This window comes from Indicator indicator, chromosome 2 (assembly GCF_027791375.1).
Source record: "Indicator indicator isolate 239-I01 chromosome 2, UM_Iind_1.1, whole genome shotgun sequence".
In the NCBI taxonomy this organism is placed as follows: domain Eukaryota; kingdom Metazoa; phylum Chordata; class Aves; order Piciformes; family Indicatoridae; genus Indicator; species Indicator indicator.
In genome coordinates, this window is record NC_072011.1 from 45,600,706 (window position 1) to 45,626,758 (window position 26,053).

The 26,053-nt window shown below is 41.9% G+C and overlaps 1 protein-coding gene across 1 annotated transcript in view; it reads right to left on the minus strand.

Annotated features, from left to right (window-relative positions):
- Positions 1–26,053, minus strand: part of TTC7A (tetratricopeptide repeat domain 7A) — a 181,703-nt gene that overhangs the window by 103,779 nt on the left and 51,871 nt on the right. The window contains exons 11-13 of the mRNA XM_054399317.1: positions 20,820–20,924; positions 8,975–9,092; positions 480–537 (exon numbers count right to left, since the gene is read on the minus strand). Of these exons, the coding sequence (XP_054255292.1) occupies positions 480–537; positions 8,975–9,092; positions 20,820–20,924 (281 nt within the window). The remainder of the gene's footprint in view (positions 1–479; positions 538–8,974; positions 9,093–20,819; positions 20,925–26,053) is intronic.

Genomic DNA, 26,053 nt, shown 5'->3' on the forward strand with positions numbered 1-26,053 from the left:
GTCTTCACACAACAGCTCATATAAACACCCTTTAGGACAGCTATCATCCCCTCCTCAGTAAGCCAGGTCATTGCATAGCCACCTACACCCTGCTAGTGAAGGTACTTTCCCACCACGAGGGAAACAAACACAGAAGCTGGCTTCACACAGGAATGGAGACAAAACCAGCTTTTCCCATTTGCCTGCTGGCATCATGCAAAGAAGCTGCATCTCTCAGCACTGCAGATTTCACTGCTGTTAACTTGGGGCTAAAGGTGTTCCTATTTAGTGGCAGAATAGGTACTCCAAATCTTGGAGATTCAAGCAAACAATGACTGCATTTAGCCATCACAGGAATGGTTTTGACAGACTATTGCTGAAATCTACTGAACTGTTTTTAAACTTCCAGGCAAGGAACACTTATCAGAAAGACAGTAAAAATGATTACTCTGATTTCATTCAAAATATACAATGCAAGTATCCCCAAGATTCCTACTCACCTTTCTAAAGCATGAAGTGCTTTCTTGTTTAATTCATCCTGAGTATCCTTCAGAGTAGCTGTAGAATAAGAAAAAATGTCATTTAAGAGTTGGTTGAGCGACAGTGGTGAACTTTACTGGCAATCCCTCTCCTCATAGCTCTCATGTTGATGACCCACAAGATGGAGACCAGGGAGACAAAGTCCCTCCCACTGTAAGTGAAGACAAGGTGTGTGACCATCTGAGGAACCTGAAGATACACAACTAGGAGATGCATCCCAGAAAGCGAATTAGCTGATGTAGCTGCCAAGCCACTCTCCATGACATTTGAAAAGTCCTGGCAGGCAGGTGAAGTCCCTGGGGACTGGAAGAAAGGAAACATTACAGCCATTTTTAAAAAGGGTAGAAAGGACGACCCTGGGAACTACCAACCTGCCAGCCTCACCTCCATGCCTGGGAAGATCATGGAACAGATCCTCGTAGATGCCATGCTGAGGCACATGGGAGGACAGGGAGGTGATTCAAGACAGCCAGCATGGCTTTACTAGGGGCAAATTCTGCCTGACCAACCTAGTGGCTTTCTATGACAAAGTGACTATGTCAGTAGATAAGGGATGACCTATGGATGTGATCTATCTGGACTTTTGCAAGGCCTTTGGCACAGTCCCCCACAAAACCCTGCTCGCCAAGTTGGAGAGATATGGATTTGATGGGTGAACTGTTCAGTGGATAAGGAATTAAATGAATGGTTGCATGCAGAGGGTAGTGCTCAGTGGCTTGAAGTCCAGATGGAGATCAGTGACAAGTGGTATCCCTCAGGGGTCCTGTGCTGTTTAATATTTTTATCAGTGATACAGACAGTGGATTGAGTGCACCATCAGCAAGTTTGCAGATGACACCAAGCTGAGTGATGCTGTCAATATGCCACAGGAACCTTGACAAGCTGGAGAGGTGGGCCCAAGTGAACCTCATGAGGTTCAACACAAGCAGGAGCCAGGGTCCTGCATCTGGGCTGGAACAATCCTTACTATCCCTACAGACTGGGAGAAGAGGTGATAGAAAGCAGCCCTGTGAAAAAAAAAAACTTGGGGGTGCTGATGGATGAGAAGCTGGACATGAGCAGACAGTGTGTGCTTGAAGCCCAGAAGGCCAATCATATCCTCGGCTGCATCAAAAAATGCATTGCCAGCAGATCCAGAGAGGTGATTCTGCCACTTTGCTTTAATAAGACCTCACCTGGAGTACTGTGTACAGGTCTGGAGCACCCCAATACAGGAAAGACATGGACCTGATGGAGCAGGTCCAGAGAAGGGCCACAAAAATGATCAGGGGGTTGGAACATGACAGTTCAATGAGGGAGCTGGGGTTGCTCAGCCTGGAGGAGTGAAGGATCTGGCGAAACCCCTAATAACTACCTCCCAGTACCTGCAGGGGGCTGTTTACAAAGGCCTGTAGTGATAGGATGAGGGGCAATAGTTTTCAAACCAGAGATGAGTAGGTTTAGATTGGATGTTAAGAACAAATTCTTTACCACGAGGGTGATAGAACACTGAAACAGGTTGCCCAGGGAGGTACTTGAGGCCCCATCCTTGAAGATATTCAAGATGAGGCTCAACAGGGCTCTGGGCAACCTGATCTAGTTAAGGATGCCCCTGCTTCCTGCAGAGGGGGTTGGACTGGATGACCTTTGGAGGTCCCTTCCAACCAGACCATTCTGTGGTTCTATTAATTCAATGTTTCAGAATAAATAATTAGTTACACACACAAAGAGTATTTGCACCTGGGCATAAATTCTGTGGAAATCTAGTGGTGCCTGTGTCCATGGCTGGCAAACATCATGTTTTGGTTTTGAAGAACAGCACAACCCCAGTATTTTAAACTGCATTCTCAATTTCATTTTTATTACAGACTTTTCCAACTCCCTTGTCTGAAACGCTAAAGCATTTTTTATTTATTTATGCCACTGAAGGGGTCTGGGAGGAGAAGGGGACACATGCTAACTGAATACAAAGAGCGTAACAAGCCCTCTGCCAGGTTGGTGCATATGCTAAAAGCAGTAACTAGCAGCTTATTCTGATTCACATACAGACCATCTCCACCACCATCTTCATGTAGGAAGGTGTTGCAGGTTGCACCTGAAGCCAAATTTACAGATCTAAGACAAAACCCTTGACAACATACCACCTCCCTTAAGACCAAAACTGACTTCTGGGTTACTTCAGGTGTGATATCACCATTAATGTCCTCCCTGGTGCCTCTAACTGCTTGACTAAAGGATCTTGCTCACTATGTTTATTTCTCAATATATGAATTAATTCCTAGCCAAAACCACAAAAGGAGAAGGACCAGGCTTGTTATGCCAGGAGTATCATAAGGTATCATGATCATCAAGTGGAAGGTGAATGAAGGAAGAGTTTATAGAAACATGACTTTCTCAGAATGGAATTATCTTGAAAGCTAGTGGTAGTTTTTAGAAGTACATTCACTGTCTTGTCTGGTTCTTGGCTTTCAGGTTTTGTGTAGTAGCTGTTTCTTGTTCTGCCTATCTCAAATTTGAGTTACTGATCAGCAGCACAAAGTAGGGATGAGTAATTAATCCATCAGCAAACATCTATCTATAAATGTACTTGACTTCATACATCCAGTAAGCTCCAGAAGAGGAAGTTAGTTAGTAGTATATACTTAAGCAACAAAACCAGATAAAATTCAAGTATTCTTAAAAGTTATTAAGAGGAAAGAGTTGTGCTCTTCTACAAGACGTAATCTGGTAGATTAAAGGTAATCATTTTCTTTGGATTCTGCAACACACTAGTTAGTGAAACTTAGTAATTTATCTTGCTGAAGTAGTTACGGTGATCAGACTTCTCTTATTCCTGTATCTTCCAACACCAAAACAGCAAGTTCATTTGGGAAGAGCAGCAATCTTCAGGATTTCCCCAATCATGAAGATTAAAAATTGCATACACCACAAAATCTACTTTAAGGTTCTGCTTCTCATGGAAACTACATAATTCCTTATGTTAGTTACAAAGTAGTTTTAGAGATGTCACAGAACAAGGAAACAAATTTTATTATTTGTCCCCCAAAATAAACATCAGCTGGAAAAGCTTGGACAACTTTTAGGTTCCACCTGGTAAGACATTTCACTGCTGTTAAGCCTGAGTCAGAAAGAGCCCCAAATACATCATGGAAACAAAGTGATTGAAGTTAGTCAGCTTTGCCTCTGCACTGCTGGGAAAGAGCATGTGAGTTCCACCTCCCACAATATAGGCTGCATCTTCAAAATACGTTGGAAATCTAATTGCCCATCTCTAAATTTGTGTCTTACATAAATATGTTGAAATTTGTGTTTGACAATATTGAGGACTGATGCTGATGAGGACCTTTTACAGAGACTTACAGCTAATGGAGATAAATTATATTTAAAAAAAAAAAAGGCAATGAAAAGTGATTTGGGGTGGGATGCATAAAAAGAAGCTTGGCCAGCAGGTTAAGAGAGACAATTTTCCTCCTACACTGTGCTCTCATGAGACTCTGCTTGAAGTACTATGTTCAGCTCTAGGGCCCCCAGTACACAACAGACATGGACCTGTTGGATCAGATCCTGAGGAGGGCTGTGAAAATTTTTAGAGGGATGGAACATCTTTCCTACAGAGATAGGCTGAGAGGTCATGGTTTGGATGGGTAGATACTTTTCTGCGTAAAAAAATGGCTGGATGGCTGAGCCCAAAGTATGGTGGTGAATGGAATTAAATCCAGCTGGTCAGTCGCAAGGGCCTCAGTTTTCAGGCCAGTCTTGCTTAGTATCTTTATCAATTACCTGGATGAAAGGATTGACTGCATCTTCAGTAAGATTAGAGATGACCCCAAATTGCATGGGAGTGTTGATCTACTCAAAGGTGGGAAAGTTTTGCAGAGAGACCTGGACAGGCTGGATCAATGGGCTGAGATCAACTGTATGATGTTCAACCAGGCCAAGTGCCATATCCTGCACATGGGTCATAACAATCCCAAGCAATGTCATGGGCTTGGGGCATAGTGGCTGGAAAGCTGCCCAGCTGAAAAGGACCCAGGAGTGCTGGTTGACAGAAGGCTGAACATAAGGCAGTAGTGTGTTCAGGTGGCCAAGAAGGTCAACAGCATCCTGGCCTGTGTCACAAAGAGTGTGGTGAGTAGGACCAGGGAAGCACTCACGCTCCCGTACTCTGCACTGGTGAGGAGAAAAAATGTTCTGAAATTGTGCCAGGGGAGTTTTAGATTGGATATTAGGAAAAATTTCTTTATTGAAAGAGTGGTCAGGCATTGGAACAGGCTGCCCAGGGTAGTGGTAGAGTCACTGTCCCTGGAGGCATTAAAAAAAACTTCTAGACACAGCACTTTGGGACATGGTTTAATGGCCATGGTGGTGTCAACAGTTGGACTTGGTGGTCTTTGAGGTTCTTTCCATATGAAACAATTTTTGTTCAGCCTGGAGAAGAGAAGGCTCCAGGAAGATCTTAGTGCAGCATTTCAGTACTTAAAGGGGGCTTATAAAAAATATGGAGAAGGCTTCTTTCACCAGGGCAAAGGGGTAAGGGTTTTAAACTAAAACAGGGTAGATTTAGACTAGATATATGGAAGACATTCTTTACTATGAAGGTGGCAAGACACTGGACAAGATACCCAAAGATGCTGTGGATGCCCCACCCCTGGAATTGTTCAAAGGAGTCATCATCACTGCAACCCACTTGTACCACTTCAGACAAAGAAAATTTTACACCAAGGAGACAGAATTAGGTGGGTCTGACTAAACTTTTTAAAGTTGTGCTCCATTTTCCACAGTTGACAGCACTGTCAAATTCTCCAGCCTCTACATAACTTCACCCAGTGTGAGAATGGCCGTTGCAGTTCTACCAATTAAAATGCAGTGTGACTTACTACTTAAATTAAAATAACTTCCAAAGCAGTCTGACCACAGTAAGGCACAAAGCAGAGGGGACTTTAGCAGTTATCTCCTGTACAACAGGGTATTTTTGCAAATGCCACCTTAAGAGCCCAAGATGTACTTTCTAAAGCACTCTGGGTTCTTTTTAAGGAGCTTAAGCCTTAGGAAAAGTCACCAGGATCTTCATCAACATTTTGGTACCTAAATACAAAGCTCTGAAGTCACATCTGAAAATAAGAGAGGACAAGTTCTGTATTAGTGAACAGGTGAAGCACTGGTAAGTGTTTCACTCCATGCCTTCACACCCAATGCTGAGATCAGCATCAGCACTACAAACACAGGAACAAGGGTCTAGTTCTACGTCTTGTTCCACAGACTGAACACCCATTAGCCACTGCAGCATAATCAAGTCTATTTATGTAGTGTATTAGTTTTATGGGAAAGAAATCAGTTTGCATTGTGCAAAACTTTTATTATAAGAATCACAACATAATAACTGACCATGACCAAGGGATGGTCTTTGAAAATAAATTTCTCATCCAAACTAAAACACCAATGTGCATGCATCCTCTTGCACACATCAATGTATTTCACACACTGTTCTGTCAAGACATCTAATATGGCAATTAGCACCCAGAATTGTAATTAAAGATTGCATGTGTTCCCTGTCACCTCCAGAAGCAAAAATTATGGGTTTGTTCATTAATAAGAAATGTTTAAATTTAATTTTAATTTTCTTGGTATCATCAACGGGTGCTGTCAATATACTCATTATTTATAAAATCCACAAGGACCAACAGAAAAAGTTTTCAATTCAGCCCCTGATCTGTGGCCTTAAACCAAAATTCTAAACTAAAAGAGAGATATGGCAGACTCTCATCTCTTTGAGAGTCTGTTAAGTCTACAAAGATTTTTCACAAGATGTGAGGTAGTGATGTTAGATAAGAAAAACACTTATATTTCACAATGCATTCTCAATCTGCTATTTCCTTTTTAACCTTTGTTAAATTCATCTCACCTTCCCCTGTCTCCAGACCTGAGAGAGGAAAAGTTGGCATATAGCCCATGTGAAAACTGGGGCTACAAGAAGATGAGAAAGGCTTGCTCACTGGGAACAGATCTGCAGAAAATTTGGCATAGCAATAGGTGGACATTCCATATGAACGAGAGATTTGTGCTTCTCAGAGTGAAGCAAAAATGGCGATGACTTCCTCTAAGGACATATCTTCCAACTACTTCAATGAAATTTAGTTCAAGAAACATGTAAGACACTGAGAACAAGGAAACTACACATACTGCAACCCAGCATAAGTTTCAGGAAGTCTTATTTCATCCAGGAGTAAATCTAATAGTCATAAGGTGACTTTTTAATCAAATGCTCCCCGTCAAGTTCTTTGAATTGTCATTCATGAGGATTCTCTCTTCTGAGTCCACTTTTTAGCAAGTGTTTTTTTCAGGTCACAAACAAAAGGCTTTAATACAACTCCTCAGTGCCTTTGTTGCATAGGAGAATAAATACTTACTAAAAGAATATATTGAACAAGAAAGCCTAAACTTGGATGGAAGGCATCTTGATATAACGCCACAAGCTTTATGAAGCAATTGGTCAAATATCTCTGACATTTACTTAGCTACCATTGAAAATGCTGACTCACTGAAAGTCATTTCAAGTGGAAAGTTATAGAAATCATATAGAGATGTTTGACTATGTATCTGCATAGTTCACTATGAACTGGTATAAACACAATGACAAACAAGACTGACAGTATGAGACTGCATTTAACACAGAGGAGTCTCTATTGTCCTTTCAGCACGTTCTACTCTTGCTTCCTCACTGTGATAAACTATTTGCTAATGAAATTTGTCTCATTAGTCCAAATCTGACATTTTCAAATACAGTGCTCTTCCATATTCATGACCATGATCATCACAAGTATGCTTTTGAAGGACTTAATTCATTTTATTAAAACATAACCTGAAAGGAGGAAGTACCCTTCTCATATTTCCTTCAAATAAATGAGTTACCAGTCTTCAGGATAGAGAGATTCAAGGAGAAGGCAGATATTCCACTGTTTCACAACATAAATCCGATGTTACTCTGAAAAAAACTCTAAGGCAGTTGTCGTGAGAACTGTTTCTTTTCCATTAAAAAGGACACTTACTACAACATCTGAAGTCTCTTGAAAAATCAAAGAGAGATTTCTGTTCCAGAAGAAAAGCTTCTAACTCACATAGTTATAGAGATGGTTTGGAAAAAAAAAATGCCCTAAAAGATAGGCTGTTAAGCAGAACTCAGTGCTTAATGAGCTTAATGAACACACACACACACACACATATATATATGTGTGTGGGCGTGTGTGGGTGTATACACATATATATACGTATACACACACATAAAAAAGAAAGTTAAGACTAGGAAGGACATATGTTTGTTGACACAAACTTTCTAGGGGAACTACTCTGAGGCAGAGAAATGGAGAACTGAAGAGAGCGACAGTGTCTGTTAGCCTCCATGTTGGAAAGCCGTTCTCTGAACAGCTGATCAGACACAGCTGGCTGAAAAAGATACATTAAGTGCTCTGCAGAAGAGTATAAGTCACTTCCTCACACACAAGCTTTGCAAAATTCTGGTGTAACTTTCAAGGTCAGAATGCTCCCATGATACCATCCAGTCATTATGCTCCCATGATACCATACAGTCATTTTACCTTTGTTACAGGCTCATTTGCTGGAAGAAGTTGGTTTGCTTCTGTGTGACCTGTCTAACAGAAAAGTCATTGGGCAGGACTGCCAAACTGATTAGGAAACAAACTAGCTCAGTCATTATTAAAAGAAGATATATTAGAAGGCCTTCTATCAATGTTAGAAAATGCATAAGAAAGTACCATTCCCACCTGTGAGCTTGAGGAAGGTCAAAGTTAGAACTCTCCTAAACACTGGGACTTCAAGCCCTTCTGGCTACTAAGCACCAAATCTGCAGGAACCCATTTGACCAGTCATTAAAGACCCAAACAAGCAGCATTAAAACAAAATACTTCTTACATTCAGTGGTCTCTATCTAGTCAACATCCACAATTACTACTGAGGTAGATATTTTTATCTTGTTTACTTCTCAGGAGAGAAAGAAGCAACATCACAGAGAGGCTGAATCTCTGCAGGGAATCAGTATCATGCCAGGAACAGAAGACAGGCATTTCTGACTCCAGTTCTTGGACTGTATTTCTTCTTGTGATTTACAAGCAGGTGACAAAACCATGAAAATAGATGGAAAGTTTGACTTTTTATTGTGCAAATAAGTTAAAGAAATGTATTACAAATACTCAAGTAAAGCACACCAAGAAGCTGGCTACAGTCAGATTATCACCACCTAAGTAACAATTTGCGTTTTTTTCCTTTACCTAAGAACTTCACTTTTATTACTGTGGAAGACAGTTCTCTGAGCAAGTGAACAGTCTCCATTTGTCTTGCAATCTGATTGGTTTTCATGGCAATTCAGCACTAAAAGCAGTTTCTCATAAATTTCCATTGCTTATATTGAAGACTTTGAAGAGATGCTCTCCATACAAGACATGTGACAAACATGGTAACTCACCATCAGTAGCTTGAAGACTGTATGTCAGGCCCAGTGCCAGGTAACCCTTTGCTAAGGACTCTCCAGCATCCTCACCCATGTCTATCACTGTTTTAGCAAAGTATTCTCCTTCTTCCAGCTGCAAAAGAGGTAGGTTGAGACTTACTGGGATTTCCTCTGTGATTATTTCAATAAGATTACCCCATAAAACTCACCTGTAAGTGATCCTGAGAGTCATTCACACAAGGGCCTCCAGTGATGACAGTAAACACTCATAGAAAGGAGGGGACAGAAGGTGGGCTTAGCAGACCTTGGTGCACATGCGTGGTTTTGAGAAAAGTTTGGGGCATGTTTTAAGCATCCACTCCAAACTTAAACATCTGTTTAAGGTTAATGATGGACACTACCTTATTTTAATTTTTTGCCTTCAGGTATGCTTCAATCACGTAACCTTAAACACAAATGTTGGCCCAACTGACTACTTATATGTTATCCCAGCTGTACAATAAAAGTTCTAACAAGTTTCTTCCTTCAAAAGAAGAGCATCCTGGTTTGCTGTACAATGTTTTTTAAACATTAGCAAATTTCACTTCCTTTTAAAGTATTAACAAGAGTAAAATAAGAAAGCACTTCACTACAAGGTGAGTTTAGCTGCTGTTTGCAGTTCTGAAAATTCAGGACACAAATTGTGATCTTTGTATCTTTTGCGAAGATATATTTTCCTTGAAAATGTATTACTGGTTATAATAGGAAGAGAAAGCAGCCATGACTTCTCTGGATCAGCCTCCAAAATGGCAAAATTCATAAGCTGTTCTACTACAGTGCAGATAGCTCCCCTCAAACTTCCTTTCCAGCTGACCATGCACATAAGTCTAATGAAAACATAAAGCTTTAATACCTCTAAAATCTGAGTTAATTATAATGCTAAACAACAACAACAAATAATAACTATTTTATTACAACATAGATTTTCCTTTGTTTTTAATATAATTTATTAAACATCTCGTTGTCATTAACATCACATTTTAAGTAGAAAAATTAAGACCTGTATACTGTACACACCTGAAACGGTGTAGGTTGGAGAGGTACAGACAAAAGCCGTAAGCAATGCTTGAAAGACACAGTACTTACAGGAAGACCTCATTTCTGTACAAGACAGTCTGCATATACTGTCAACCAGAATCAGCCACCCCTAATCAAGAACCAGGCAGCAGTACACTATCTAAAATATACTCCTTTTGGAAACTTTTATTATGTGACAAATGACTTTCTGGGGTGAGGTTGTTGAGTTTTGAAGAAATACATTTTTCTTTCAAATCCAACTAGTTTAGACTCAAATACTGCAGAAATAACTGCAACGAACTTTCCTAATACTCAATTTTGTCAGACTTGAGCACCTCATAGTTCCTTAACATCTAAAAAGGAGACAACTGCAATGAACTGGAATCAAAACATAACATCTGCAGTGACCTTTTAATATGCTAACTAGGAAGAGAATCTACTTGACTTGATGTAATATCCTGTCAATGGGCCTCCTAGTTACTTCACTTGGAGACATTCAGGTGACAACATTAACTAACAGGTTCATAAACAAAGGAGCTAGTATTTATTAGATTATATCAAAAGTAAGGAAAAAATTACTGCTAATGTAATCATGAAGAAAGGCTGAAAAGTGCGAGCAAAGAAACAATCTCCACTGCTTAGGGTCTTTCACTTGTACAGCTCCCTGAGGCCTTGCAATTCAAACTACACATAGAATAACAGTTCCCCAATATCTGAAACCTCAAATCAGCCCAATGACCAACATACATTTTATCAACAAACTCTTCCCAAAAGGCACTACTGAAAGCTTTTCAGTCTTGCTGATTGAGAAGCCAAATATGAATCTGGAAACTACACACTGAAACAGGAACACCCTCTTGGAGGATACTTGGACCTATCAAATAAGTTGCAAGGACTGTCTTTAATGGCAGAATTCAAAGTCTACCAAAATGCTGGAAATAATCCTACTGACTTGAATGATGCTCAGATAAAACTCTTTGAACTCTGGTCACATCAGGAAGATTGAGACTTGTTCCAGAAGATTTCTTAATCTTGTCAGTATCCCTACTGACTTCCCTGCTACACATTGAAGTGTGTTCTGGGTTAGATCCTAGGACAATGGAAGAAATGTCCCATGACTTGCCACACAGAAAAAAAAAACCCAAACACAACAAAACCAAAAAAATCCCAACCAACCAACCAACTGAAAAAAAAATTAGGAAAAAGCAACATCCCCTTCCAAAAAAAGAACACAAACCAAACAAACCGACAAGCCAAGAGAAACAAAACACAACCCCCACAAAAAAACCCAAACACACAAAAAAACCTCTTTGCCATCATAAAGCTACATTTCCATTCCTTCTTTATTGTTTCTCTTGTTCTCTCCAGACACAGTTTCGCCCATGAAGTCATCCATTAGATGAAGAAAAGAGCTATGCAAGGAATTCTAATGACTAGCAAACAAGGGTAGGGGTGGGTAGAGTATAGGAATAAAAGCAATTAAATGAAGGGTTTGGAGCTGAAATGGAGACATTTAAAATTGGAGAGATTTTGCTCCATTGTTTCTCTGAATGGTCACCTGATGGTGTTTCAAGGCTCTGACTGATGGCCTACGCTGCATAAATCAGCAGCTCACCATTCAGCCTTCTTGCCTGCCAGTTATCCAGGGCCACCTGTGAGTGTCAGATTAATCTATTGTATGAATAATAAAACACACAACTTTTCAGAATGGTTGAAAGAGCTCTTCTAGCACATTCTTATACACATTTATTCATACTAAACACTAATGGCACTTTGACCAGCCACAAGGATTCTCACGAATGCAAACTTGGGTCAGCTGAAGGCTGCTTTGAAAATAAGTGGCCTTGAAAACTTCAACACAGCTGGTTCTGTTCATGAGAGCATCAACTTCTTAAAGCACACAGCCACTTTTCCTGCCATCCCTGATGCAGCTGCCGTTTGTCCCCTTTTCTCTCATTCTCCAACTCTTCAATCATTCTGGGAAAGTCTGAAAAGTGAAACCTTTCACTCGTATTACCCACTAAAACGTCTGCTCTACAGTGCATCAGTTGTGCTGATTGCATAGTCAACTACAAATATAGAAACTACTAAGTGAAAAAGGAATACCCACCTTGAGGCATGCTTGAGGCTACCAACTAAATTGCAGGGGCTAACAGATTGCAGTCTGGATGAAAACATCCTCTTATACACCTGAGTAAGAGATGATCACAGTTTGAGCTGTGATCTGCCATTAAAGCTGTGTCCATAGGAGTGTTAAGCAGATTTCATGTCTGTAGTACTTTGCTGTAGTGATGAGAAAGAGAAGGGGGAGGAAGGCCTCCAAATGAGGCATCAAGCCCTCTGCACCAGATAAAATCATTCCCAGCTGCAGGTTCTGCATGCTGCCATAGGACCTGAAGCAGTAGGAGCTGCTCCCTCTTTTCTCCTCTCCACATGTGCTGCCAGGTATGTAAAGTCCTTGTGGGACTCCCAGAAGTTGCGAGCTTGAGGTACACAGAAATGAGCAAAGTGGTAGACAGCTTATCAAGAGACTCAAGATGTACATTCCCACTCCTACTGCACAGCCTCAATATGAAAGGAACTTAAATGGTTAATTCACTTCAGAAGAGGACTCCAGTCTTTCAGGTGACACAACTGGAAGGGTAAGGAACATGGCTCAAAACTTCTTGTTGCAACTTATAGGCCCTTGCTAGTAAGCTCTAAGCCACAGGATGCCACATGTCCTCCTCAACAACATCACTTTGTGATTTGGAAATGCACACTGTGTTGCTGTTACCAGCTCTAAGAGTAGCTCACAACACCATGGGAAAGATATTTCCTTGGGCATCAAGAGTGGCAACATACCCTTAGTTTAAGTTTTCTGAATTTCTCAGAAGAAAGCAAAAATCAAAGTCTCAAAGCCATACAGATATACATCAAATTTGGCCCTTACTATCGTTATATTCTTCTGCTTGCTTTGGACTTAATAGATGGTGAAGGGCAGCACCACAGACGTGCATGAAAGAAAGCCATGAATCAGGTGTGGAAAAGCAACCTAAAAGGAAGTTTCTGAATTTTGAACTCAAGATGTATAAACTGCCAGCAGGCACCTAGAAGCACTAGTAATCAACCTCTGCACCATTCACAAGCACATACCTGGAACCTGGAGAGAGATGAGCTGCCAAACTGTGACCTGACGCTGGAAAGACTAATTCTGTGGGCTTGTTAAGTTTTATTTTCCCCTTCCACCCCCTCCATCATCTTTGACAGAAAACAAACAGTTGTTAGCTGTGGAACCCTGAGGGATATTTTCCCTGAAACAGAGAATGGCTGTTCCAAACACTCTTGTTATTTGACCATAGCTTTTAGTGTGTGCTCAAGCCAAGCCTGGGGGCATGCAGGGGAACAGCAGGTGCTGTCCTCTGGCCTGTTGCTACCCAGCAGGTTTCCAACTGCCACCCAGATTGTTTTTAGAAAAGATCAAGCACTACCCTACTGAATCAACACCCTGCAGGACTGTGAGAGCTGTAGCTCTCACCAGCATAGATTTAAGACAGCTGGGGAGAAGCAAACTGATGATGTACATCAGCACAGAAATGCACCAAAAAGAAGAGCGCAGAGAGGCAGGAAATATGTGAAGTAATATAGGACTTAGGCCAGCAGACATGGTCAGTGAAGCAGGGGAGTCTGGACATCAGTGAGACTGCCTGATACCCAAGCATGTAAGAGACACAAATCATCCAGAAAGGGTAGCTACACAAAATCATGCATAATTGTCATTATATTGGGTTGTAAGCGTAGGGACTAATTCAAATGAGTGAAAGTTAAATATTGGCAAAAGAGGAAAAACGTATAGGAAGAAAGTGGTTAATAAGGCATAGTACAATGGAAAGGTTTTGTCCCACAGCAGCTTACAGCATACAAAGCAAATCATGTTCCATGTGTCAGAAAAAAAAAACAATCCCATGCTTCCTGTTTTTGGTCTAGTAAGCATTTTCTCCATGTCACCAGTGCCAAGCCCACCAACTTCCTCTGCATGGAAACTCAACCCTCAGCACTTAGGAATACTTGGGCCCTTCCTACACCACAACAGGAGTGGTTTGTTCACAGTGGAGATGTATATGAGGCAAAATTCTGTCTCCTTTTAGACACTGCTCCTGTCTAAACTCCTTGGGATTGTCCCAACAACAGTAGCTATGATGTAAGCAAGAATGTTTTTTAAAACATGGAAAAAATCTCTAGCAGCTCCTTACCATTCACTGTTTTCTCAGTAACATCCTGCCCTAGCAATGTTTGTTTCCTAGAGTGTCTTTTCAGTAGGCAAAGTAACTCCAATAATGGGACTAGATGTTGTCTTTCAGTATTATTCTTGCTGAGCATTTCCATGCAACTCCAGGGCTCCCAGGCAACTGAGTGCAAGCACATGCACAGCATTTGTTATCTATACTGACAGGGTTAACAACAGACAGAAGGAAAGAGAAGCACTCTGGGATTAAGTGGTCTGTGAAAGTACAGAATGATAAACTGTTACCTCAGAACTATGCAGCTCTAAATCTCCATGCTGCCAACCTCCACACACATATCCCATGATGTATTTGACCTCATGGTATGTCTTACACTTTTTATGACTCCATCCATGGCCCAGCCTGGCCTGACTCTATTCTCTTCTCCTTTTTCCTGACAGACAGCATGATCTCTATCTTCTGAGCTAAGTACTGTAACTGAGTATCACTGTGCACACTAGGACCAGTGAGTTAAAAAGAATGCTGCAGCTTTTGCCATGGGGCAAAGTGTCTCCAAAAGCTCGCAACAGCTGATAATACTGGCACCGTTTGGTGCTACATGAGTTTAGCACAATAACACTATTTCTGCTGTATCAACTGTAGGGCAATGAAAATACTAAGAACATGCCTAACGCCTTCCCACTTTCTGTCAGACCACGATCCTAGAAGACTCAAGTCAATCCTATAGCCCACTTTGAAATCAGTGGAGTAAAAGGATCAAAAAAGCATCATAGTAACCCTAAGGTTGCCTTTAAAAAAGGCTCCCAAAATGGAAAAATGGAGAAATTCAGTATTTAACATTTGCCCATAAGCAGTTCGGGTTTCAGTATTTTCACAATGCCTGCTGCAACAGGGTCCTGGAGAACTTAAGATTAATTGTACTATTGAAATGGTTTTTTAATAAAAACAAATAATTATGCTCCATCTCAAAGTCACTGCCAAAACAGGCAAGTGAGAATTCAGCTGAGGCCATGCCAGGGAAGACTGAGTGAAAGAGGAAATGGCAGCAAACCTTTGAGTAAGTGGAATTTATTTATAGAGAATCAAGGCAGAACAACCTCCGTATAGATATATTACATTGTAAGCTACATTGATTCTCCCATGAAAATTTAAAACAATACTCTGAACTTCAATAATCAAAAACTTCCTAGTACATTCTGGAAAGCTACAAGACAGTGAGCTGAAGACAAATGAGCTTTGTGTTCACATGTGAGTTCACCAAACTTGTGCTGAAACCCTTGTGAACTGGAAAGATAGGCAGTGATTCTAAGCCCACTAGAAAGGCATTTAAAACATTTGTGTAATGGGCTAGATACAGCATAAAACTTCCAATGTTGCTGAAAACTTTTCTAACTCATGAGCTTTATAAAGTACAGGTCCAATCACATTCTGGCAAGGCAAGTGTGATGTATATAGATGCAGTAGTTTTGGAATGTTTCTTGTCTTCCAAGTCAACTGGCAAAAGCTTTAGAATTAATGAAATATTGATATACTGCTTATTCTGCCTTTTTGAAAAAAATTATTAATGTGCAAAAAATTCTAAAAAAGATCATCAAAACAGTGCTTATATCATTCAGCTGTTTACTGCAGGCCCAATCATGAAAGCTAGCAGTTGATGGGGCAGATCATCTGATGATGTAAGTCAGCATGGTGCCAGTTGTCACTAATGCTAGTGGAACAGTGCCAATTTACATCAGCTAATAATCTGGTCATACTGTCACAACAGAAGCTGGGGGCGTTTAGTTCTTTTCCACATCAGGCTCTGTTATATGCTGATTTGCATGTCAGAATATGAGTGTATGTATGTTTTACTTTGATTTGTTCTGCATTGAGAGTTATTTCATAGATGGGATCCCAGCATCCTCAATGATTTAAATCATTATAGCACATTTCTATTAATTTTTTGTTTTCTCTGGTTCTTAAAGCATTCTGAGACACTGTGATTGTTTGAAACTGTCTTTTAAATTTTTCTTCTCAAAGTTCAAGTAGAGAAAGTGAAAGAGTGTAAATAAGTCACTACCAGGTGTAAGAAAGCAAAATACTGATTGTTCTAAACACTTCCATTGGATAGATAAAAATGTCTAAGAACTACTGCTCAAACCAGAGTTTGGGCAGTTGGGGCAACTTGCTGGGCTGTCTGGCTGCTGCTGCTTCTTCTCTTCTGGCTGGAGATAACACACTGACCTTGGCGAGCTAAGTTAACAGCTTCTCTGTGTCTATCTCTCTGCCTTCTGCCAGGGGGGTATGGGGGGGAGGCCCCTTGGGAGGTCCCCTTTGGGGGGAAGCAAAGGGAGGTTGGTTGTGCTTTTCTGTTGATTGTATATATTTGTAAATGTTGTGAATTGTGTATATTTGTACATATTCATTGCATTTCATCATAGATTGCAGATCTGCTTGTAAATACAGCTCTCATTTGCTTCCAGACTTAGCTAGCCTGGTTATTGTCGGTGGGGGGGATTTCAGCTCACACTGATACAGACACCATGTACAAAGCCAACAAAACAAGTTAAGTAGCCACTAGATTAACCAGGAAAGAAACGGTTCTGTGCTCCTTATGACATTCTGTAATCATCCAGATACATCAATGTTTTGAGGATTTTTTTATTGCTTGTAACTGAAATAAGATGAAGTACTGCTTGCTCACGGACAATAAACAAACTGAGTACAATACTGTGCCAAAGGCCCGTAAGTTGATGGGCGCAGGACATACAAATTAGTTGTTTCATTTGGTTAAATGGTGAACTGATTTCACCCCTTTCTTTCCTAGCCAGCAACTGAGGACATAGATATATTTCCTAATTGAGAAATTAATCATAATTTACATGTTCCGAAAAGCAAGATATACTTGAGTACTTTTAACTGTTAGTATTTGTCCATTAGATAGGTCCCATACCCTGTCTATCCTCCTTTCTATTTATAGTGGCATTGATCATCTTGTTCACTTTCAGTTTAAATGATTCGATTCTGATTTGATTGCCATGTAATTTAAATGCAAATAATTACTGTAAAGATGACATTTAGAAAAACAGGCCTGCTAAGCAGGAAGGTCTTTATTAGGCACAGGAGTTTGCCAGTAATATCAGAAGCATCCCTTCGAATATGAGATGAAGGAACTTAGCACTTCAGTTCTTTTAAAAGATGCTCACTCTGATTTCCCTCTAACTCCCCTTAATTAAAGCTCTTCAATAGCATCATCAAGTTTGGTATCAGGGTAAAGCACAGGACACTGAGTGAAAGGAAGAGGTGAGAGAAATACTTTAAATTTGGTTTTAGTTTATAAAGTTGCGCTCTAGATAACTGCAGTAAAATTAGCCTTTTGTGAATTCACGTTTGGATTTCATACTGCACCCCATTTCTGAGCCATGCTCTAATGGCATTCCACACAGTGAAAAAACAGTACATAGAGGAAAAAACCTTTTACGTTGCAATAAATCAAACCCAGTTCATTTCTCCTTTCTTTCTCCTATATTTTAGGGTTAGACTGTTGCTTTATCAGCTGCACGATGTATGAGAAGCCTGGAGATACTGGATTGCCTGAGGACAGAGTTAGAAGTGAATTACAGTCTCGTCATCTTTCCTCTCTATAACAAGGTTTTTTTATATGCTATCTGTGCTAGTGGATCCAAAGAGATTTTAGGGAGAAGCACCAATAAGAAGGACAAATCTTGACTCTGACCACTTCCTGGCATAGCAGTATCTTCAATTTGGGTTCATAATCTCACATTCAACCTCTCATCCATCACAGACAGCAGACTTTAATGTCATAGTTTGAAATTTAGTCCTTAATGGTGTGAGTCACATAAATACCACAGTAACACGTAAAAGTGAAGGGATTCTATGCCATTTCTTTTCTCACAGTATAGAAACATTGTCCTGTCACCTTTCAACATACATCAATAACTCACTGTTTGGTAGAATGCCTCTGTTAAAACTTCATTGTTCCTGTTAAACATAAGAACATCCAACGAAGCTTGATTTTAGCATGGAATAACACAAGACATGTTTCGTTCAAAGGCTAGTTATGGCAGAGGTTACATCTTTAGCAAGTAGGAAGAGACCACAGCCTTCTTGAAATTACTATTTATGTTTAAAAGCAGTCAGTCAGTCAAAGCACATCTGAAAGGACTGTCTTGGTCTTTGCCTTGTTGCCTTCTCAGGATCCTGAACTTTACCAACTCATAGTCCCTGCAGTCAAAGCTACCCCCACACTTCACATTCCCAACCCCTCTTCCTTGTTTGGAAATATCAGGTCCAACAGAGTGTCTTCCTTCTTTGGCTTCATGGCTCCAGTGTCTTCCCCTGGTTGAATTCATATTTACAGAACAGGAAGGCAGAAGAATAGAAAATTTATTTGTAATACAAGATCCCAAGTTTGTCTCCCATACTACAATACAGGCTCATAGGTGAAAACTAGCCTGATCTCAGAAGAAGATTTTCCTCACATTCAGCATGACTGTTCTAGTTGGGATTCTTTTTCTGGTCGTTTTTTCGGTTGTTTCATAGTTGTTGTTTGGGGTTGGTTGTTTCGGGTTTTGTTTTTTTTTTTTTTGTGGTTGTTTCGGTTGGTTGGTGTTTGTTTGGGTTTTTGGTTTTGTTTTGCTTCCTGGAAATCACTGAGACAGTAGAATTGCCAGGGGAAGCTATCAGGGTCTTACAGTCCCTCACTATGGATCCAAGTGAATGCAGGAATTTAGCCTGTGAAGTTCCTCTAGCTTCAGAGCCTGCAGAGTCAAAGTTATCAATATACTTGCTGATGTTTTAGATTAATGACAAGGTGATCTTGCTTTGAAAAATTCATCAGAGATGCTAATAATTGTGTACAACACAGCTGTAATGTCTAGCTTTCCTATTTTTTACTATCTTTAAGAAACAGGAAAAAAAATTGCTTTATTAAAAAAACAACACTCACTGTGAATGTTGTATCACTAAATGACTTTCAGCCCTCAAAATTTAGATACCGAGCTGTGGCAGTTTAGGCTGGGTGCCTCCTGTTACTGCCACATAAGCTATACCTCCAGTGTTCCAAGTGTCCAACCCAATAAGGTGAACACCGGAAACGGCGTATTTCTACCCATCAATCCTGCACCCTATAAACCCATCTGCAAAGTCATTCTCTTCCTCTTTCTTCCCTCTCTGCTCCTGTGGGAGATGCTCTCTATTGAGTAATGATGGAGGAGTATCTCAAGGCCTCTTAGGACTATCTAGGCCTAATGCCAGGAGGAGAAGGGGGAGCAGTCTCAGACCTGGCCAGCTTGAGACTAGCCTAGAAGTGGGAGGGGAAAGAAAGAACACTGGGTGTTTGGGTATACCCTCAGGTGGGGGGAAGGGAAGAGTTGGGAAGCCTTTGGGTGTTATGTAAGGGGCTCTGTACGCTTTGGGATATTCTTGTCACTATGCTTTGTAGCTTTTTTGTAGTTTCACCAATTGCTTTTCCATTTAAACTTTCCATCACTCTCCAATCCATTTGTGTGAGTGTCATTCTTTTGTTCCTCTCGGGGTAAGAGAGGATCTGTCTGGCCCCAAACCAGCACATGAGCTAAAGGTATAAAAGAGTTAAATTGGTCTATATAGAGAACAGACTGTTAGGTAGTTCAGCAAGGATTCCCTCAAGGCCCACAGGCACAAAAGATTTTTCCTAGAACAAGGGACTTCCCAGTTTATGCTGACTCACACGTAAGTTTAACCATTATAGTCTGAACAGTGTAGTTCATTCAAAACCACATGTAACCAGATTTCCTTGCTGATGTTGGTGTAAACTGATTCAACTCAACCAAGTTTAGCCAAATACCAACTTTCACCAGAGAGCAAGGTAGAGAATGGAAGGAGAGGGCTGGGGGGGTGGATGAGGGTTACCAGGGCACAACAACAGCAAATCTAGCCTCTACAACTTTTCACCAAAATCTGGGCAGATTCTTCTAGTATTTTCTTTCATGCTTTCTTGCATCTTGGCTTTACTTACACTAGCAATTATAATCCTTTACTGACTGCAGGGACACCTCGTGGTGAGGACAGGTGAAAACAGCAGGCTGCCACTCAATTAATTAAACGAAGCAGCAAAAGACTGACAGATATTTCTGATTCTTGCTATAATCAGAATTTCACAGGCAAAGGCTTCCACTCCCACTCTGCTTCTAGAGCACACATTAACACATCCAGATCACAAAACCCTGATGTAGCAGCTTCAAGAATAAAGGACCAAGCTATCCAGTAGAGCTGAACCATCTAACAGTCCACTTATAATTAACTATTGTCTTCCATGGGCTACAAAAGCAGCCAATTCAACTCGATACTCAATTGAAGAAGCAGTCTCCAGAATGGCTGTTATGGCTTTCCTCCCCTCCTCCACTGTCTAATATGCCAGCAAAACATATTTTGGTGACTCACTGCAAAATGTATTGCTAAGATTTTAAATCATATTAAGGCATGCATGTATATATGAATTTTCAACAGGGATTCCCTTTCTCCACACTGCAACTACACTGTGACACTGTCACTGCAGCACCTGATCCATTACATAACAAGAATTGCATCAGCTTGCTTACCCAATGCAGGGAACCAATGCAGACTTTGGCAGCCAGAAGAGGAACGGTGGGATCTGTAGGTCGCAGTTTAGCACACTCTCTAAGCACTGACACAGCATATGCTGACTGGAGGCAGTGGGAGAGAGAAGGAGGAGGAAATAAAAAAAAGGGCTGATTAGACAATGCTGTTTCAGAGTCCAAACAAGGTATTTCAACGAAATACACAAAGAAGTGCTACAAAGTAAAGAATCACATCAGCAACAAGTTAGCAACTTCATTCCCACCTCCACAGGCACAGACACATGTGTGTACACATGAACACACGCTCCACCCACGTCTCTGAGGAAACGTGCCAAGGACCAGCTCTGGCGATGCACTTCACAAGAAACAGTTTTCCTCTGCTGTTAGTTAGCACACTGGTTATTTTGATTCAGCCCTCCCAATTCACCGGAATTGTGCTATAGTTTCCCTTGCACACAACTACCTTCCAGAAAAGATAATAAAGAGCTTATCCTCCAGTAATTTAACATAATCGCAAAGGGTGAGGCAGCCTCATCGGACAGGAGACCTCTCCGAGCTCTGTGGCCATGCGGCTTTTTCTTATTAGAGGAAATCAGGGGGTTCCCAGACACAGGAAACCCCAAAGAGAAAGGGGAAACCTGCCACTAGCTGGCACCTCTCACGTGTGTACTCGAGAGGGTGAGGTGGCTAGGCGCGTTGCCAGGAAAACCGCACGAGATTCAAAAGCGGCAAAACAGGAAGCAGTGAGGCTGCAGCTATCTCGCCGCAACACAGCGAGCAGCGCGTGTGGGGTCAGGCTGCAGAATGTAGCAGTCTCAACGGCAGCCCGACAAAAATATTGGCAGTAGTCAGGCAGGCCAGATGCTGAGAAAAATTAATTTAAAAAAATAAAAATCACCATCTCAAAGTACAACGGTCTCCACCCAGCAGATGATGACCATGTTCCTGACACCATCCAAAATGGAGGTGAGAACCCAGACAGAGCTCTCACAGAAGGATGTGATGGTGCAGGTCACAGGCTGCCGGGAATGCTACAGCCTCTCCCTGGTAGCAGCGGGTTGTGTGCGGTGCGAGCAGATAGGTGATCTTCTCAGCTGAGCGGCACATCTGCAAGCTGAAGTTGAAAAGCTGCAAAATGAAGTGGAAAGGCTTAGGAGCATTAGGGAGGTTGAAACAGAGATAGGCTGGTGGAGCCAGGCTCTGCCCTGCCTGCAACAGAAATGGGAGTACCTGCCACATAGCACCCAGGAACGAGGGGCCCCTGTGCCATCCCTGAGGCAGGTACATTGGGTGACACATGTAGAGAGTCCCCTGCCCTCCTGCCACCAGGCTAGCAAATAACAAAAAAGAAGATGAGAGAAGGCGGAAGCAGGTTCCTGCTTGGAGTCGCAGGCATCCCCCTTCCCTTCCTACACCCCCCCTCAGATACATTTACATAATAGGTGTGAGGCTCTGGAGGTAAAGAGGAATGAAGATGGAGGCATGGATCCATCCAGTGAGTCACCAGGAGATTGTCACTCACCCCCACACCTTAGGACTTCTTCGAAGAGGAAGAAAGGGAGGATAATTGTAGAAGGTGAGTCTCTGGCCTTGCGGAACAGGTATGAGGCTCTGTGGGAGGAATTGGTTGTGAGCAAGGAAGAGGGAAGGCCAGAAGTGCCAACAAGGCCAACTTGCCCCAGGCTGGCCGTAAAAACTGACCCTCAAATGAAAAACTGACAAGCCATTTTAATAGGAGACTCTCTGCTGAGGGGAACAGAAAGGCCGACATGCAGACCAAACCAGCACCATAGAGAGGTCTGCTGTTTCCCTGGTGCCCAGGTAAAGGATGTCATAGGAAAACTTCCCCCCCTTGTGAGGCCTTCAGATTATCACCCAGTTTTGATCTTTTAGGTGGGTAGTGATGATGCAGCAACAAGAGGCTCGCAATCAATTAAAAGAGATTTCAGGGCCTTGGGGCAACTGGTCAAGGGATCAGGAACTCAGGTTGTATTCTCCCCCATCCCCTTGACATCAATGATGGACAAGGGAATGTATATAAAAAGCCAAGAAGTCAGTTCATGGCTCCAGGACTGGTGCTATCAACAGGGCTTTGGGGTTTACAATCACAGGTTGGTATACAGAGCTGCGAGTAACAAATGGGTTGCATTTGTCCCAGAGGAGGACAAGAAATCTGGTGCAGGGTTAATAATAGCATGCCTGCCTGTGACACACAGTGAGGCAGCACAGCAGGGGTAGAGGGATGGAGTACTAGTGAGGACTCTCAACTTGCCATGAAGCAAGCCAAGGAAAATGTACTAAGACACCCCAAGGGAATCAAAGGATTCGTCTAAGAGGGTGACATGACCAGCCCAGCTGAAGTGCCTCTATGCAAATGCACACAGCTTGGGCAATAAACAGGATGAATTAAGGGCCACTGTGCTACTGGAAAACCAAAACATCATGGCTATTACTGAAACTTGATGGGATGATTCCCTTGACTGGAATGTAGGGACAGGTGGGTAAGAGGGGAGGAGGTGTTGCTCTCTACATCAGTGACCAGCTGGAATCAGTGGAGCTCTACCTGGGGAAGGATGATGAGCTGGCTGAGAGCATATGGGTGAAGACTAAAGGGAAGACAGGGGAGGTGATGTTATAGTAGGGGACAGTTAAAAGGCCATCTGACCAGCAGAACCAAACAGATGAGGCCTTACATAAGCAGATAGAAGTGACTTCACGTTCACAGGCCCTGGTCCTCATGAGGGATTTCAGTCATCCTGACATCTGCTGGAAAGACAGCACAGCAAGGCACCAGCAATCCAGGATGTTCCTGAAATGCATAGATGACAACTTTCTCCTCCAAATGGTGGAGGAACCAACAAGAAAAGGTGTTATGTTGGACCTTGTGCTCACCAACAGGGCAGGGCTGGTGACCAATATGGGGCTCAACCAGAACACACTAGGATTTAAGAGCCTCTGGGAATCTAGGATGACATATCCCAAGCTTATGACACTGGACTTTGGCATGCAGACTTTGATTGCTTCAGGGATCTGCTGGCCAAAGTATTGTGAGAGAAAGCCCTAGAGAGAAGGGGGGCCCAGGACAGCTGGTCAGTGTTCAAGGGTCACCTTCTCTGTACCCAGGAGCAAAGTATACTGACAAAGAGGAAGGCAGGAAAGAATGTTGGGAGACCTGCCTGGATAAGCAAGGAGCTCCTAGACACACTGTCACAGAAAAAGAAACTGTACAAGGGAGTGGAAGATACGACAGCTAGAATGGGGGCATATAAGGAAGCTGTCCAAGTAGCGAGAGCCCTGGTTAGAAAGGCTAAAGCTCAGATAGAATTAAATCTATCCAGGGAGATCAAGTGGAATAGCAAAAGTTTCACAGATACATTAGTGGCCAAAGGAAGACTAAGGAAGGTGTAGGCCCCCTCTTCTGAGGGGGAAACAGGAGAACTGGTGACAAGTGATGTACAGAAGGTCAATGTTCTCAATAATTTCTTTACCTCAGTCTTGACTGCCAAGGGCTCCAGCCACAGTCCCGAAATCACAGAAGATAATGGCAGGGGCCAGAAGAAAGAACTGCCCATTGTAAGTGAAGATCAGGTTCATGGCCATCTGAAGAACCTGAAAGTGTACAAGTCCTTGGGACCCAATGGGATATACCCACAGGTGCTGAGGGGACTGGCAGATGAGGTCACTAAACCATTCTCCATTACATTCCAAAAGCTATGGCAGTCCTGGGAAGTCCCCACTGACTGGAAAAGGGGAAAACATAACTCCCATTTCCAAAAAGGGAAAGAAGGATGATCCAAGGAACTATAGACCAGTCTGTCTCACCTCTCACCAGTCCCACCAGTAAGATCTTGGAGAAGATTCTCCTGGAGGCACTGCTGAGGCAGAAGAGTAACAAAGAGGTGATTGGTTACAATCAACATAGCTTCACCAAAGGACAAATTCTGATTTGGTGGCCTTCTATGACAAGGTCACAACATCAATAGACAAGGAGAGAGCAACCGATATCATTTATCTGTATCTGAGCAAAGCCTTTGACACTGTCCCACACAACATCCTGGTCTCCAAGCTGGTGAAATATGGGTTTGATGGGTGGATAAAGAACTGGCCTGATGGCTGCACCCAAAGAGCGGCTGTCAATGGTCCATGTCCAAGTGGAGGCCAGTGACAAGTGGCGTGCCTCAGGGATCAGTACTGGGACAAGTCTTGTTTAACATCTTTGTTGGTGATATGGACAGTGGCAGTTCCTCATGAATTCCCCTCTCTCTCCATCTGCAGCCTAAACATTGAGTAAGGATGTTCATCAGGACAAGCCAGCCCTGCATCCTCCAACAGTCACAATCCACAGAGCACTTCTCATGTCTGTCCTGAGTCTGTTCAGGAGGCAACTGCAAAACAGCGACCACTAGATGCTGCAAAGCAGGAAGTCCCCTCTGCCTACACCTAAACACCTCAGGTGTGGAGCCACATATCACATGCTCTTAGGAGCTTCTGAATGTGGTTTGACAGAGTGAAAACCATAGTCTCCACACTGCTTCTACAACATTTACAATATCACTTTAAAGAAGTTTATAATATTTGCAATGGAGCAGAAGGGGTTTTAGAAACAGGGTGACATGAAGCCTTTCTTCTCCAGCCACATATTAAAACTCAAGAGATCTATATAATTTTTCAGCAGAAATTATATATAGATATAGCTATATGGTGAAAATGTTAGCCAAGGAATGACAGGAGAAAGACTATCTCACGCTCACAGTGACCTACTTCGGGGGACTGGTATGTCATATAATATTAAGGTGTTTTAAAGATATTAATTACAGATATTAACATGCCAGGAACAAGTATCATCCACTTAGAATTGAATACAGATGTCTTCGGTTTGTAAAAATATTTAATATGAAACAGTGTTTGTGTAACATTGAAAGAATGTGATAATTAAAATGTACATATTCTCTCAGTGTGGGTGGACCGGGCAGCCAAGCGTATTGTTTGTGAGATTCACTGTAAGGCAATAATAGTTAAATTTATTAGCGAGGCATGCTGTGAGAAGAGAAGTTGAACTCCAAGTAAGTGCATGCTTCCTACTCATAATTCTAAGCTTCAGAGGAGCCCACATCAAAATTCAAGCCAGGGTTTAAGTTCTTTCTGTTTAGCTTTCTAATTGCTGGATTATAACAACTTCACTGGAAACAGTTCCCAAAAATCTTGCCTCTGAGGCTCATTTGTCCTCTTTCTAG